This window comes from Tribolium castaneum, chromosome 1 (assembly GCF_031307605.1).
Source record: "Tribolium castaneum strain GA2 chromosome 1, icTriCast1.1, whole genome shotgun sequence".
Lineage (NCBI taxonomy): Eukaryota > Metazoa > Arthropoda > Insecta > Coleoptera > Tenebrionidae > Tribolium > Tribolium castaneum.
Window position 1 is genome coordinate 33,809,939 of NC_087394.1, and position 16,289 is coordinate 33,826,227.

The window sequence follows — 16,289 nt, forward strand, 5'->3', positions numbered from 1 at the left end:
AATAGAGTTTAAAAAAATTATTTAAACTAAAGGGAACCGCCACGAACTTGAAAAATTATCTGAAACGACTGTTTTTAATATTGAGTGTATTATTAGTTGTTTAGCCCAAACAATTTCTCGTACAATTCGTTGCTTAAAAAGCTAAAAAAATGCGTTTTTGCTAATTTTCTTAAGTATTTGAACAAATTAAAAATAACGTAAGAGACCATAAACTAAAACGCATTGCTACCTAAGTGTGAAATACTTGTGCGTATTGTTAGTTGCGTAACCACATAACATTTTTTTGCACATTTCGCGATTACGAAACTTCGATATCGACAGATTGTGATGAAATGTGATGGTGGAGGAAGGTTAAGTTTAGTTTGATTTGTTACTTTTTTTGCTAATTTTTGTAAGTATTTGAACCCTGAGGTAAACTTATCAGTTTGAAAATAAATCGGTCATCGTACATTTGGATCAGAAAAGTTGTAATTGCTGATCCATGGGATTTCCCCGTTTTTGTCCTGCCACTGGTCGTTTTATGCGTAGATTACGTAGATAATTAATCTGTAGGAGTAGTTTTACGTGCATTTCAACCTATTTTAAACATTCACCTGTTGCTATTTTTTTACTATATTTCAGTTTACAATCATGGCTTGTGAATACAAGCGGCAGTTGAGTCAAATATTTGATGATTCTTTCGTATCAGAACAACAAATAGATAATGCGATTAGTATTGTTCTGGACAACAATTCTTTAACACCTGAGGAAAATTTAGAGGAAATGATTAATCTTCTGGTAGAGTCAGGAGACTCAACACTTTCTACTTCTGAGGGGGCTGCTGGGGTCACTCAGCCGAACAGTAGGCAGTTCAGTCAGTGCTTTGATAGGCTGACAATGCTGTTCCCTGATATTTGCCCCAATTATTTAACCCAATTTTGCCAAAACTACGACCCTTTTGATTTCGACCAAGTTGTAGAGGACTTATCTAAAAGTATTTTTTTCTGGCTCACAAAATATTAGCTTCATGAGTTATCTTGTAGCTGATTACGTTAAACTTGATAAAGACCCGTTGGACGTTTGGGAACACCTCAAGCAAATGCTGCCAAACGCTGATCCAATTTATTTAAGAAACCAAGCGAGAGTTTTAGTCAATAGACCTGCAGGAGAGTTGGAACAGTTCATAGAAAATGCGATTCAAGAAAACAATTATCCCACAATGCAGGAATATTTAAAGTATTTTGTTCAATTGTTTAATATTTTAACACATTTTATGTTTCTACAGGAATAAGGAGTTGGCAGCTGGGGTAGCTTTGTACGAAAAAAACTTTTCAGTTGAAGCTTATCTCAAGGAAATTCCAAATCCGGTTGAAATTTTCACGAACCCCAATCGCAAATCTCCTTTAGTGGACGAAAATGATCTAGATTTTGCCTTAAATTTTCTCTATAACCAGTTTTTATTCCTACGTAAGCGCGAAATTGTCAAGATTTTCGACCACTTTGGCAAAAATTTGGTGAAAACTTGTCACAAACTGAAAACTTTGACCAAAGCATTTAGACACCCTAGGCCGGCTGTTGAGCTAAACGAGTGCAAAAATATCGAGTTACTGAAAGAGGTAATTGATATTTTGCCCGCAATTCTTTTGCTAATTTTGAGCTTCAGGTTGCGTTCATTAAATACGAGAAACAGATTAGACAAATGTTGAAACAACAAGACGATAAGTACCGACTTGCCTTGGAGGCAGCAAGAGAACAAGGGCTTTTGCAAACTTGTGCTTGCTGTTTCGACGATAATTTAATTCCAGAAGAGTGTTATTTTTGCATCAAGGGATGTATTTTTTGCAAGGATTGTGTCAGATCTGGGGCTGAGAACGTAATAGGGAAGGAGGAAACGAGGTTTCCCTGCCTTGCAGATTGTGATTCAGAGTTTGATTATTCGACTCTACACGTGCGTAGATGATTATTTCAAATAATGAGCTTTTTTATTCACAGTCAATAATTTTGCGATTACAGTTTTCAGAAAAAATTGTAATGCATAAGGGATTGGAATAAGCCAATAATTTTCAGGTAGAAAATGTAATATGTGAGATTCATTTTTTACGCAATTTATTTAGTATTTATTTAATTAGTGAATTTAAAAATTTACAAAAAAATAGCTTTTTGGAGGCTTTTGTATTTTTACTTGTCAGAGCAATTCTGAAACCTTCAGCGCATTTTCTGTTGTAAACAACAACGGAATTTATGTAAAAATTTAGTTAATTCAGAAAAGATCAGTTGATAATAATTTAGTAAAAGATACTGAGTATCCACATGTTTGGACAAAAGCAATTATTAATACTTATTGAAAAAAAAAACCTAATAATGAAAATAAAAGTACTTTTTTACTTTATCTCGAAAACTAATTGTCAAACAGAATTATTCAGTGTTTGCTGTTAAATACTTAAATGCTTAAATGTTGTTTTGTGAAAAAAATACGTTACATAAATGTCGCTGGTCTTAAAAAATAATTAACTAAAACAATTCTAAACCTGCTGTCTAGAAGTCGAATTAAAATTTATTCATCGAGGATTCAACTAATTTAAATTTTTATTCGGAAATAAAATTACCGTTGGGGGCGCCACTGAGCTAGGTCGAAAACAGTAACCATAAATGGCGGGAAAATGTTTATTCGGATATTTTGAGCGTTGTCCGAATTTTGGGGCTTCACAATTATTACATTGCCTATGCGGAATGATTATTGCATCTTTGATGCAAGAAACTTATGTTGACAAATGAGAAATGACGAGGAAAACACGAATAACGAATGATTGTTTGGTTCACTTTCTTTATTGGAAAATTATTACAAAGACATTGAAAAGCCTACCTTTTGGCATAATTTACGTTTAAATGTATTAGCAGTTGTTAATCTTTATTGTAGTTTTGTAGATTTACCGCAGCATTTCATGATTTTTTCAGTGGAAAATTCTAACGTAAAATTCATAACACTTCACTAATTTATTGGTTTCTTGAGCCAAAGTTTGTGTTCGCTGTGATCCATTACTTATAATCTTTAATTAGACAACTGTTTGATAACACTTTGTAATCAAAATTTAAATATTTTTCACTTTTTATCCACTTTCAAGTTCCAACAATAAACACTTTATACCACGAAAAACTACAGAACCAAAGTCAAAGCTAGTATTTACCACCACGTACGTTTAAAGTGATTCTCTCTAATGTAAGTAATTAACACTAAACACGCAAAATTGTTGAACAATTCATTAAATGTCAGTTAAATGCGGCATTACGAAAATTTCTTTACTGTTTTCGACATAGTTCAAAAGTCATCACCAGAGGGCGTCTAGTTAATTTTATTTCCGAATTGTCATTTACACTGCATTTGCTTGTAATGTTACACAGAAGCGTCGTTAGTTTAATCGGTAATTTAATGCGCGATTAACTGATCACGTGACCAAATTGAACAAATTGATTGGTCCATTCGCGTTGTTATAACAACGAATAAATTTTAACAAAGCTTGCTATAAACCGGCACTTACTTACGTGAGATTAAAATTTAAACATTATATAAATTAAATAAAGTGATTGTGAATAAAATAGCTAGAATCCTAAGTGGATTGGCATTTAGTTAATAAGCTTCCTTAGATGGTTTTGGACCGTAAAGTGTTCCAAGGCGTTTGGCACCGAAAACAAATCGAAGAAATACGCAATGCCAACATTGACGGTTTGGAAACTTGTCCATTCTGCGATTTCTGTATGATCCCTGACGAAGGAGACAAGATTTTTAAGTGTGCCAACATTGAATGCATGGCTGAAACATGCCGCCTTTGTCGCCATAGGTCCCACGTGCCTAAAAGATGCAACGAAATCGAATACGACGAAGATGTTAAAATGCGAACTTTCATCGAAAATAAAATGACTGAGGCACTTCTCAGGTAATTGCCTTTTTTTTGCAAAGTTTCATGCAAATTATTATTGCAGGAAGTGTTGGAAATGCTCTAAACAATTTTACAAAGAATCAGGCTGTAATAAAATGACTTGCGTCTGTGGTGCCATGATGTGCTATGTTTGTGGGGAAGCTGTGACGGATTATAGGCACTTTGGAGCTGGACGGTATATTTTTTGTTTGGTTTTTGTGGTTGTTTTTGACATTACTTGTGCAGGTGCCCTTTGCATACTGAAAATTTGCAACAGTTTCACCTAACTAGGATACTAGAAGGTGCCCAATCGGCCAAAAATGAGTTGGGAATTACTGGCAATCCGAATCTGCTTAAATTTGATCCAACAAGGGGCATCGAGAATCAAGTGGCTTAGATGCATTGTTTTAAACTTTTGGTTTTTGTCTATCATGCTGTGGCCTTATTCTTCTAATAATAGCTGTGATCAGAATGTTTTCCTGCTCAAAATAATGTGTTTGTAGTTAGGTTTTTCTCAGGCAATAGTTGTTCTAACTGTTTATAGAATTACAAGTTTCATACGATTTATAAATTTTATAGAATATTGATCATTGTTTTCTTACGATTTGTATTAGCTGTTACATTATAAAGATTGTATGATTATTGCTCATGTATTTTTAATAAATTGTTTCTATGTTTATGGCTTCTTTGTGTTAATTAAATTATACTTGTTTTTAAAAATTATTGTGGAAAACTAAATAAATGCCTCGTATTGAAAATTTTATTAATTTAAATTAAAATGCGACAATTATTTAAAATTCAAAGTTTTAAAAATTTAAAATTCGTATCGAAATCACAGGAATGCAAGAAGAGCTTTAACTTTAAAGAATTAAAAAAAATGTGTTAAAATATTTGCAAAAGACGGTCACTACTTAGGGCCCCCGGTGGCCCAGTGGTATAAGCGCCACTTTCGGCGGGGGAGGTCGGGTGTTCGAACCCGGATCACGGCAACAATTTTTCTATGAAAAAAATTGTAGAAAAGGTAAGTGAAACAACACGCAAATAAAAATAAAAGATTGTGAAAACACATAGACGTAAACGTAAAGAGGAGACATTTAAAACCGGCAGAAATAAGAAAATAAGGCGAAAAAATAAGAAAATAATGCAGCATAAATACATAAAGGCTCCAAATTTAAACGTAAGACCCCCAACCTGATAAAGGTAGAAAAACCTTTTGTCAACTAGAGTTCCCTTATGGACGTGAACGTAAAAGTGCAACATAACTTCAAACGTAAACCTTAAATCTTTAGATGTAATGAAATAGAGAAATAGAGATAACGCAGCATCTGGTCAAAATTTGTAATATGTATTATTTGTATATAACATGATCGCAACAAAGTCATTACGTTATTTTATGTTTTTGCATTTTTGTAATCTTAATCCAAAATGTATTTAAAAATTTTGCAATTTATTATTTTAAAATAATTATTATTTAAAATATACACAAATACTTTCAAATCTGTTGCCAACAGACTTAGTATTTCTGGATCAGCCGGTATTATGGAAACCAAAATTGTTATAAAGTTCATAATTTCGAAAATTTTAAGTAATTGTTTAAAGACAATAAATATTAATGTAAACTTTACGTTAAAGGTAGTGTTTTTATTATATTTTTTGTGTTTTTTACAAAAAATATTACGTTTTTAATATAAATTAATTGTTAAGTTTACGTTTTCGCAACCACAGGTTTCTACAGTATCAGACGTTTTCCGCATACACACCAATTTTGTGTTTTTAGGTTATGGTTCAAATAAAGTTCACAAATCAAAATAAACTGAATGAACTCCAGCCCCCAAATATGCTAAACCGACAAAACTATTCATAATTCCGCAACTTAAACAATTTCCCGTGTGTTCTTGTTGCAAATTAAATTATTCCAATGTTTTCTATTTGTAAACAAACGCACCCTGCCACGGGGGTGGAACACGCAATTTCGTGCCATTTTTTCAGCAAGTCTGAGAAAAGTTTAGTTACGTCAGGGGCCAACGTAATCAAAGTGTTTCGCCTGATCCCAGACATTGACACAAAAACCAGAATTGATAAATTTAATGGTATGCAAAAACGTTGCATTTTCACCAGTTTACACTGCTTTTCCACATTTTTAGAAACAAACCCTCCGAAGTCTAAGCTAGAATGTGTGGCTCAATACACTTTGTTTGGAAATATCATGTCCATGCAAAGCGTAAATCTTGCAAACTCGCCCAGAGACGCTCTGTTATTAGCGTTCAAAGACGCAAAATTATCAGTGGTGGAATATGACCCCGAAACGCACGATTTGAAGACTCTGAGCTTGCACTACTTTGAGGAAGATGACATGAAGGTGCTTAAACTAAGCACTGTTAACTAATTCATTGCAATACTTACTTACATTTACAATGAGAAGCAGTACTTAATTCAGTTACTTGATATTGAAATTAAGGTTTAGATCAATTACTCGTCTCGGTTCAATTTCAATCAATTTCTCTTTTAAAGTAAATAAATCTAAAGTAGCATTTAAAAATAATATTACGTAAATTATTCTCACAAACAAAATTCTGACACTCATCAAACAAAAAAATATTTTAAGAAATCAAAAACTAATTCAGATCCTCTATCAGCTAAATCAGAAGTCTGCTCTCAATTAAAATGAGTTTTTTTGGAATTCTTTATTATTAAATTTTTGTTTGGCTATCAGATCTTAATTTATTGTTAATTTGTTTTTTTTTTTATTATGTATTTTTTAGGACGGTTGGACCCACCATTACCATGTGCCTATGGTGCGAGCTGATCCTGAAAACCGCTGCGCTGTTATGACCGTTTTCGGCCGAAAATTGGTAGTTCTTCCTTTCAGGCGTGAAAACGCAATTGATGACACCGATGCTGATATTAAGCCAATGATTGGTGGAGCTTACGGTTCAAAAGCGCCAATCTTGGCCTCATATATGATTGTTTTAAAGGACTTTATCGATAAAGTTGACAACATAATAGACATCCAGTTCTTGCACGGTTATTACGAACCAACGCTCCTGATTTTATTCGAGCCTTTGAAAACTTTTGCTGGGTATTTGTTACATTAACCCTCACATAAGTATTAATTGTTGCTTTAGGCGCGTCGCTGTGCGAACTGATACGTGTGCCATGGCTGCAATTTCCCTCAACTTGCAGCAAAAAGTGCACCCGATTATTTGGAGTGTTGCAAATTTGCCGTTTGATTGTGTAAAAGCCGTCCCTATTAAAAAACCGCTCGGTGGCACGTTGATTTTTGCAGTAAATGCACTAATTTATCTAAATCAAAGTATTCCACCGTATGGGGTTTCCTTGAACAGTATTGCCGAAAATTCAACAAATTTTCCATTAAGTATGAAATTTTTATTTCATAAACATCGTTTTATCTGTTATTTCTTCTAGAACCGCAGGACGATTTATGTATAAGTCTAGATTGTGCACAAGCCACGTTTTTGGAAGACGATACAATTGTCTTGTCTCTGAAAGGGGGCGAACTTTACGTCCTAACTTTGCTGGCAGACAATATGCGATATGTTAGGAGTTTTCATTTTGAGAAAGCTGCAGCCAGTGTTCTCACAACATGTGTGAGTATAATATTTTGAAATAACACGTAATTATAAGACTTAGTTAAAAAAATTCAGTTTAAATTATGATTTTTTTACTCGAAACAAAAATACAAAAATGCGATTTTAGATCTCTGTATGTGAGAACAACTTTTTGTTCCTCGGCTCGCGCCTCGGAAACTCCCTTCTTTTGCGCTTCACTGAAAAATGCAACGAAGTCATAACTCTGGATGAAACGATCGAACCGAGCGCCAAACGCCTGAAAGCTAGCAATAGTACAAGTGAAAATGAGGACGATAAAGTCCTGGACACGTTAAACGATTGTATGGCTAGTGATGTGTTAGATATTCGCGATCCGGAAGAACTGGAAGTGTACGGAAATCAAAAGCAAGCCAGTCTTCAAATATCAAGCTACGTCTTTGAAGTAATAATAACACACAAAAAATAATTCTATAACATTATTAATTGTTTTATTAGGTCTGTGATAGTTTACTCAACATTGGCCCTTGTGGCAATATCTCGCTAGGAGAACCGGCTTTTCTGAGCGAGGAATTTTCCGAAAACCTTGATTTAGATTTGGAACTTGTTACAACAGCAGGGTATGGGAAAAACGGGGCGCTTTGTGTGTTACAGAAGTCTGTAAGGCCGCAAATTGTGACCACTTTTACGCTACCTGGGTGCTCCAATATGTGGACTGTGCATGCCGGGGAGGACAAACATGCGTTTCTCATTTTGAGTCAAGAGGACGGCACTATGGTAAGGCAATAACCAGGAAATTCAGTCGTATTTTTATAATTATTTAAGCATTTTTTGCCTTTTCTTGTTTTCAGTTTTGTTTATTAATTATTATACAAGTGGTAAGGCAATAACCAGAAAATTCATTTCTTTCTTTTTTTCTTTTCTTGTTTTCAGTTTTTGTTTGTTATACAGGTTGGTCTTTTTAAAGTATATTTTTACCATATGTCAAAAATTCAGTAATTACACAAAATACTTTGTATTTTTCTCTATGCCTGTGAATTTTTTCCTTATAATTTATTGTTCCTAATTTTTAACTACTGTGTCATCTGTTATTTTGTGACAAAAATCCATAAAAATATGACCCAAAAAATTATTAGTTAAGTGAACATTAAAAATTCAAATAAACGTAAGAAGATTAATAAAGAGGATTTTTTTTAAGAAAACGCAAAAGCTTATGTTTGGAAAATTTAATTACAGAGCCCTTTGCTATAAACGTTTGTTCTTTAATTCCTATTTTTAATTTCAGACGCTTCATTTATTTTTTTTTATTTTTTAAAATATCGAATTTATTTGACCCCAAATTTCTATGCATGAATTTTTAGCAGTTAAATGAGACTAGTTTTTTATAATCTAACTGAAAAAAATATATTAAATTTTCTCTTTTGAAATGAATTAAATTTATCAGTCATCTTACATTCGATAAAATATTTTTCACGCAATAAAAGCCCTTGTCTTACAAGTTTCCACGAAAGACAGTTTTAGGAAATAGCCTATATTTCTTTTTATTTTATTTTTATTATAAGTATTGTTTTTTTTTCTTAATAATTGTGTTATAATTATAAATAAATTCGTAGATTTTGCAAACGGGTGACGAAATCAACGAAATCGATAATACGGGCTTTGCCACTCACATCCCGACCGTTTACGCTGGTAATTTAGGAAACTTGAAGTACATTGTGCAGGTTACAAGCAGCGCTGTGCGACTTTTACAAGGCAAGACACCCCCACTTTATAAATCATTGATAAAAAAAATTCTTAGGGATAAACCAATTGCAACACATTCCCCTGGAATTGGGGTCCCCCATAGTCCACGTGACAAGTGTCGACCCCTACATTTCCCTACTAACAACAGACGGTCAAGTGATCACACTCATGCTCCGGGAAGCCCGAGGGGTCGCTAAACTAGTCATAAGCAAATCAACTCTGTCAAACGTAACTATTTTATATGATTTTTCAAAAAGTGAAGCAAAATTTGCAGTCGCCCCCCGTCACCACCATATGCATGTACCGCGACGTTTCGGGCCTTTTCACGTCGAAAATCCCCGAGGATTTCACGCACATCCCCGAGCATTTCATAAACGAATCCGAGACGAAAATGGAAGTGGAAAACGAGGACGATCTGCTCTATGGAGACGACAGCGATTTTAAAATGCCAACTCTGAACCCACCACAGCCCAAACCGAAAGTTTACTACAACTGGTGGAAAAAATATTTGTTGGACGTCCGGCCTTCGTATTGGCTTTTCGTCGTACGCGAAAATTCCAATTTGGAGATTTACTCAATCCCCGATTTTAAATTGTGTTATTACATCACGAATTTGTGCTTCGGTCATAAAGTCCTGGTCGATAATTTGGAATCGGTGACGATTTCAGCCTCGACACCCATTTCCGCGGCACATGAAGCCAATATCCAGAGGCAGTTCGATGTTAAGGAAATTCTCGTCGTTGCGTTGGGAAACCACGGCTCAAGACCACTTTTAATGGTCAGATTGGAGCGCGATTTGTACATTTATGAAGTGTTTAGGTTTCCGAGAGGGAATTTGAAAATGCGCTTCAGGAAAATCAAACATTCGCTGATTTATTCGCCAAATGTGTCTGGGAGAATTGACACGGAAGATTCGGATTTTTTCGCAATACAGGAGCGCATTATTAAAATGCGATACTTTACCAACATTGCAGGTGATTTATTTTTGATTTAGGGAAAATTGGGATTAATTTTTTGGCAGGTTATAATGGCGTTTTTGTATGTGGGGCCAACCCACATTGGATTTTTATGTCAGCCAGGGGCGAGCTAAGGACACATCCCATGACAATTGACGGCGAAGTGCTCAGTTTTGCGGCTTTTAATAATGTGAACTGTCCACAAGGTTTTCTTTATTTCAACAGAAAGGTAAATTAAAGTTAAATCCGATCATTGCTTAGGTCACACCACAAAAAAAACTAGACGTAATTTTAAGTCTACTTTCAGAATCTCTAATTTCCAATAACTTCTACTTTTACTTAACTAGGGAATAACTAGTCCTACCTGCATTTTTGTAAAATTAACGCGTTTGAGCTGATTTTTAATCTTCAAAAATTACACTGAACCTCAAATTCTTAATAAATTGAGAAAATATTACCTACATTTTCATAATTTTCAAATAAAAACAGTAGAAATAATTAAAATTTGTGCTCCGACTGCGAATACGTTTAAAAAATACATGCAGCAAGTTGTAGTGAATTAAATTTCCTTTAAAAAAGTCAGTAAGATTATAATAATTATTTCTTATCTTTAGCCCTTTACACATCAATTTTCATAATTTTTTTCTATAGGAAATAACGTGGCCTTTTTAGATTAAAGATTAATTAGATTAAACTTTTAGGTGCCTACCCGAAAATTGAGATTGTTGTAAAGCCTTCGTTTTTTGTGCTAAAAAAGGAAAGTTTCTCAAGTTTTAAATTAAATTAATATTTCTTTAATAAATCTTAAGTAAGCTTAACCAATGGATGCTAATTATCAATAATGAGATTCGGTGTTAATGGGTTGTAGTTTTTTAGCTGAGATGTCTACCTTAAATAAAAAAATAATAAATACTCATATCTTACTCCACGTAATCTTTATCTTCTGGAACTAAACTTTGACCGATATCTTAAAAACTGTTAGCTGTAGATGAAAAAGAAAGACATCTTAGAATCCTAAAATAATTTCCCGTAAGAAAGACTTACATGTGAATTAGTTTGATTCTTCATTTTGCCAAAAAGAATAATTTTTGTTTGATTTTTTGGCAAATGAAATGAAATTTTCGGAATCTACAGATAATTTTTCAGGAAATAAATAAATTAAGTAAATGCCACAATTTGTGTTTTTTTGCACTCACTTGTACTATATTTTTGTATTATTCACGCCTATTATAAATTACTGAAATATTTTTATACAGTTAACAATAAAATCACAATTTATCATTAAACGGGTTAATTTTATTTAAAAAAATACAGTTAGGGCTATTTTCATCTGGTTTCTAGTAAAATATAAACGCAAACATTTTAGTCTGAGTTGAGAATTGGAGTTCTCCCAACCCACCTAAGCTACGACGCCGCCTGGCCGGTCCGTAAGGTCCCCCTCAGGTGCACCCCACACTTCGTAACATACCATTTAGAATCAAAAACCTACTGCTTGGTTACAAGCATCGCCGAACCATCGAACAAATATTACAAATTCAACGGCGAAGACAAAGAATTGTCGGTTGAAGACAGAGGCGACCGATTTCCATACCCCCTTCAGGAAAAATTCAGTCTCATGCTATTTTCGCCAGTATCTTGGGACGTGATCCCCAATACTAAAATTGATTTAGACGAGTGGGAGCACGTGAATTGTTTGAAAAACGTTTCTTTGGCTTATGAAGGCACAAGATCGGGTTTGAAAGGCTACATTGCAGTGGGGACCAATTATAATTACGGAGAGGATGTGACGTCTCGTGGGCGGGTAAATAATAAGTTTGAGCCAAATTTTTTGTAAAATGTTTTTTGCAGATTCTGATTTTTGATATCATTGAGGTGGTTCCAGAACCGGGCCAACCTCTGACCAAAAACAGGTTTAAGGAAATATATGCCAAGGATCAGAAAGGGCCTGTTACGGCCCTAAGCCAAGTCAAAGGTTTTCTAGTCTCAGCAGTGGGGCAAAAAGTAATCGCTTTGCTCTAATGACTCAATAATCACCAATTAATTTAATTTGTAGATTTATATTTGGCAGTTGAAAGACAATGATTTGGTCGGTGTCGCCTTCATAGACACGCAAATATACACGCACCAGATTCTAACAATTAAGAGTTTGCTGCTTGTGGCAGATGTTTACAAGTCCATATCACTCCTCCGTTTTCAAGAGGAATACCGGACGTTGTCACTTGTTTCAAGGGTGTGTTAACAAATAAACTTCACAAGTTACTAATTTCTTGCTAGGATTTTCGGCCCTGTGAGGTATTTTCGGTTGAGTACATGATCGATAACACAACGATGGGCTTTCTTGTCTCAGACAGTGAAAAAAATTTGGTTTTGTACATGTATCAGCCCGAATCGAGGGAGTCTTTAGGGGGGCAAAGGCTACTTCGCAAAGCTGATTTTCACTTGGGACAAGCTGTTAACTCGTTCTTTAGGATTAAGTGCAAACTTGGTGAGTTGGGAGAAGACAAGAAAAATTTAACGGGCGCTGACAAGCGCCATATCACTATGTATGGTAAGTGTTTGGGAAAAATTATTTTTCAAAATGTAACAACGTTGTTGCAGCAACTTTGGATGGAGGTCTTGGCTACATAATGCCGGTTCCTGAAAAAACTTACCGCAGACTGTTGATGTTGCAAAATGTGCTGGTCTCCCAAGGAGCACACATTGCTGGATTAAATCCCAAAGCATTTAGGTGAAATTTTCGTATTTGTTTGTTCGGTGGCTTATTTCTTTTCCAGGACGTACAAAAGCTGGAAGAAGCTTCAGACCAATCCGGCCCGATCTGTAATTGACGGTGAACTCGTCTACAACTATCTACAGTTATCAATTCCAGAAAAATTAGAAGTAATAAGTTTATCATTTTTTCGTTTATTTACTAAAAGCAACGTTACAGGTTTCGAAAAAGATAGGAACTAAACTAGAGGAGTTACTTGATGATCTATCGGACATTCAGAAAATTACAAATCATTTTTAAGTTCGTTTTTTACCAAAATAAAAGATATCACACATTTCATTGTTTTATTTCACAATAAGTCAAAATCACAGTAAATTTACCACAAGAATTTTACACTATTTTGCGCTGAGATGAATTAAAACGATAATATAAATCAAGAACAAACACAACTGCCGAATTAACTATAACTTCAGACTTAAGAAACAATTGGCGCGGTACAAGCGAATCATACTAATGTACTTATATGGAGCACAATTAAAGAAATAATTTCAGTTGATAATTAATTGGAGCGCCAACTGTTTATTTATTACAATCAACAAACTATTCATTTACAATCAAATCTACTGCACATTTTTTGAAACAAACAACTCAGTATTCTAGTCACAAATTTTGCAGTCTTAATAGTTAATACACGAACGTAAAAACGAGTAGTTAAACTTAACCTCTTAAACTGTAAGTCCTCCTCAAAACTCCACTTTTTACCTTACGTGCTTGATCCTTCTTCATCACTGGTTTCGAGGTTCGTGTCTGAGGAGGCGACCAGTCTGGAGATTCATATTTCCTATTGGGTTTACGAATTCTTTTCTGAACTCTGCCACTCCTTGTATTACTGAGATTCACAGCCATTTCTTCCAACTCAAGCTCTCTCCTCTTTTTCATTTTCTCTAACACAGACATCATCGCAGATGTGTAACCATCCACGGTTTCTATACAACTGCAAACCAAGTATTAAAACAAATAAACAATTTTTTTGACCAACCTGTCACTCTTGTAAGTGGGTGATGCGTCTATCCTCTCCCTACATTTATTATAAACTTCAATCATAGCGTACGTTGGGTTCAAGGCATTTATATCTAATTCCGCAACGTTACTAGCTAAGTTTGCGTCAGTATTTTCGCTATTTTTACGAGCTTGTTTCAGTATTATTTCAGGGTCAGTGAGCTCCCCAAACCAATTTGCCTTAGGTTTTACTTTCTTATTTTTTACCTTCTTTCTCAGAAGTGGTTTAATGGGGATGTTTGATTGTAGAGGTAGACGTGATATTGTGTGGATATATTTCCGTGCCCTGATATTTTCCTTAGTTCTCTTCCTGATTCTAGTCGGCTTCAGTAATTTGTTTCTTTGCACATTGTCAAAATCAAAGCGCGAATCGTCTTTGTAACCGTTCGTTTTCAGACTTTCCCTAAAGAGCTTCTTACAGTAGCTGTAGTCAGGCTTTTCCTACCAAAAAATACACATGTAATTTATTTCAACTCCGAATACTTCGTTTAAATTATAATTAGATACTCAGTAAATATGCAAAATACTATGCGTTTATTTGAATATTTCATACTCAAGTGTGTTTTGTTTTCACAAGATTTTTTTTGCGGTTACTTAATAGTAATTAATAAATTTTAATTATAAAAAATTTCACAAAAACACCTCTAGTTTTTTCGTAGGCTACGATTCAAGAACACGTAATTGTAGTTAAACACGTACCTGAAATTCCAGTTTCTGAATATACTTAAAATATTCTTCCAAAAACTTAGGATATTCACTGAAACAGTAATTCATGAAATACTCCACATCAGCCATAGCTCTTTGCTTTTTTTTGGCTACGATTTCCGGGTTGTCTGCATCACCAGCCCATGGCAGAGTCCCAGTCAGCCAATAAATAATATTGTACCCCAAAGACTCCAAATCTGAGCGTCGCGAATGCACCCCCTTGTGAGCATCACGCGAACAAAATAAAACAGTCCCAGCGTGAGCTTTACGTTCGTCAACGCAAAACGGTTTATGTTCGCCATTTGATGTTAGAAATTTGGACGCCAGACCGTAATCAAGGAGATAAATCTGGTCCTGTGTTGTTGTTGGTTTTTCATACACTGAAGTAAAATGATTAGTTTAATGATTAACACACATTACGACCAATTACCACAATTAGTGAAGATTTGATTAAAATTTGGTATGTCGTCGAGATAAAAGGCGACTTTAGCGTTCGGCCTTAAGTTTCTAGTGATTCTGGTTGGTTTTTTGCGACATGCACGGAGACGGCTGGTGAAAGTGTAGCCGCTTGATACTCGTGTGCAGCCGCTTGACACTCGTTTACAGACGGTTGGTTTGGGCTTATTTTGGTTACTTAGAAGAATATTAGATGCCTTGATATCGGAGTGCATGTAGCCTTTACTATGGATGTATTCCAAAACATCAATTATTTGGAGGGATATTGTGAGCACTGTTTTAAGGTTTAGGATTTTCTTCTCTTGGAGGACTTTTTCCAAGTCTCTGTCAAATTTCGGGAGGATTAAGAAACGATACTTTTCACCCTTGTGGACGTGGGAACCTGACGCCACATAGTGGGGCATTCCGAGGGAACTTATATTCTTTGCTCGCTTCCACTCTTCAACTAGAAACGATTCCAATTATGCGATTTTTCCGCAAATTATTGACTTACTCATTTCGCGTTTAGCAATCCTTAGGTAACAATTGACTTCGACAAAAAGCGGCCCGTTTTTATGGCTTTCCACCTTAGCCACGTACTGACAATCAGTCTTGACCTCTTTGGTGAGGACATCAGAGGCCAGGTAGATCTCCCCAAAGCCCCCAACACCCACAGGTTTCCCCAATTTCCACTGCTTCCCTGTGATGTCTTTTAGGTACTCCCCATGTCTTAAATCAAAGGAGTTGCTGCAAGTCTTCTTTTTGGGGGGATCATTCTCCGAAGAACTGTTGTTAGCACGTCTCGGCATTATTTTAACGAAAGTGTGAAGTCTATAAACAATCTACAACATGGAGGCTTGAGATTTTCGCTCGGTTTCACTTGAGATACCTTACCCTGCCTAATTCATGTGATTACCCAAACAGAGGACCCTTCAAGAAGAAACGTTTTTTTTATGTAAATAACAACAAGATTTCAAAATCAAACGACATTTCCCCAATAACCTTATCATTTACATAACGACAACAGCAAGGTCAAGTGGCACGTCCCGGTTGTAAACAATAAGAAACAATACTTACTTTTCATACAACAAGTTAGAAAAGTGGTAAAAACTGTTATTTTGCCAAAAATCAAAAGGTGAAAGAAACGTCACTGACAATTTTCACGGCCATCTTCACGTTTCGCTCAATTGAAACGCCTCCTGATTTGTCGATAGCGCGCACG

The 16,289-nt window shown here is 35.1% G+C and overlaps 3 protein-coding genes across 5 annotated transcripts; 2 read left to right on the forward strand and 1 right to left on the reverse strand.

Moving 5' to 3' along the window:
* The first annotated feature begins 254 nt into the window (after nucleotides 1–254).
* Nucleotides 255–4,570, forward strand: LOC103312284 (uncharacterized). Its single transcript, XM_008192556.3, has 8 exons — nucleotides 255–391; nucleotides 622–973; nucleotides 1,023–1,215; nucleotides 1,265–1,595; nucleotides 1,643–1,927; nucleotides 3,622–3,911; nucleotides 3,958–4,089; nucleotides 4,140–4,570. Exons 2-8 carry the CDS (start codon nucleotides 631–633, stop codon nucleotides 4,288–4,290), a joined length of 1,725 nt encoding a protein of 574 aa, XP_008190778.2. The 5' UTR covers nucleotides 255–391; nucleotides 622–630; the 3' UTR covers nucleotides 4,291–4,570.
* Nucleotides 4,571–5,625: 1,055 nt separating this feature from the next.
* On the forward strand, nucleotides 5,626–13,202 carry Cpsf160 (Cleavage and polyadenylation specificity factor 160). 2 transcript variants are annotated; one of them, XM_963024.4, is made up of 18 exons: nucleotides 5,627–5,983; nucleotides 6,038–6,252; nucleotides 6,656–6,972; nucleotides 7,019–7,269; nucleotides 7,320–7,501; nucleotides 7,611–7,904; nucleotides 7,958–8,236; nucleotides 9,073–9,211; nucleotides 9,258–9,430; nucleotides 9,477–10,176; nucleotides 10,224–10,387; nucleotides 11,525–11,959; nucleotides 12,007–12,159; nucleotides 12,212–12,388; nucleotides 12,433–12,706; nucleotides 12,757–12,886; nucleotides 12,933–13,038; nucleotides 13,088–13,202. In XM_963024.4, exons 1-18 carry the CDS (start codon nucleotides 5,812–5,814, stop codon nucleotides 13,166–13,168), a joined length of 4,242 nt encoding a protein of 1,413 aa, XP_968117.1. In that variant the 5' UTR covers nucleotides 5,627–5,811; the 3' UTR covers nucleotides 13,169–13,202. The 2 variants fall into 2 exon arrangements, with proteins under 2 accessions (XP_064214296.1, XP_968117.1); XM_064358226.1 differs by having other exon boundaries at nucleotides 5,626–6,252.
* Nucleotides 13,199–16,265, reverse strand: LOC656414 (serine/threonine-protein kinase VRK1). Of its 2 annotated transcripts, XM_962947.5 has the most exons (7): nucleotides 16,145–16,265; nucleotides 15,962–15,997; nucleotides 15,582–15,909; nucleotides 15,063–15,533; nucleotides 14,627–15,012; nucleotides 13,908–14,368; nucleotides 13,199–13,862 (listed from the first exon to the last, which is right to left on the reverse strand). In XM_962947.5, the coding sequence occupies exons 3-7, from the start codon at nucleotides 15,874–15,876 to the stop codon at nucleotides 13,586–13,588; spliced, it is 1,890 nt and encodes a 629-aa protein (XP_968040.3). In that variant the 5' UTR covers nucleotides 15,877–15,909; nucleotides 15,962–15,997; nucleotides 16,145–16,265; the 3' UTR covers nucleotides 13,199–13,585. The 2 variants fall into 2 exon arrangements, with proteins under 2 accessions (XP_968040.3, XP_015833094.2); XM_015977608.2 differs by having other exon boundaries at nucleotides 15,066–15,533; nucleotides 15,962–16,233.
* Nucleotides 16,266–16,289: the final 24 nt, after the last annotated feature.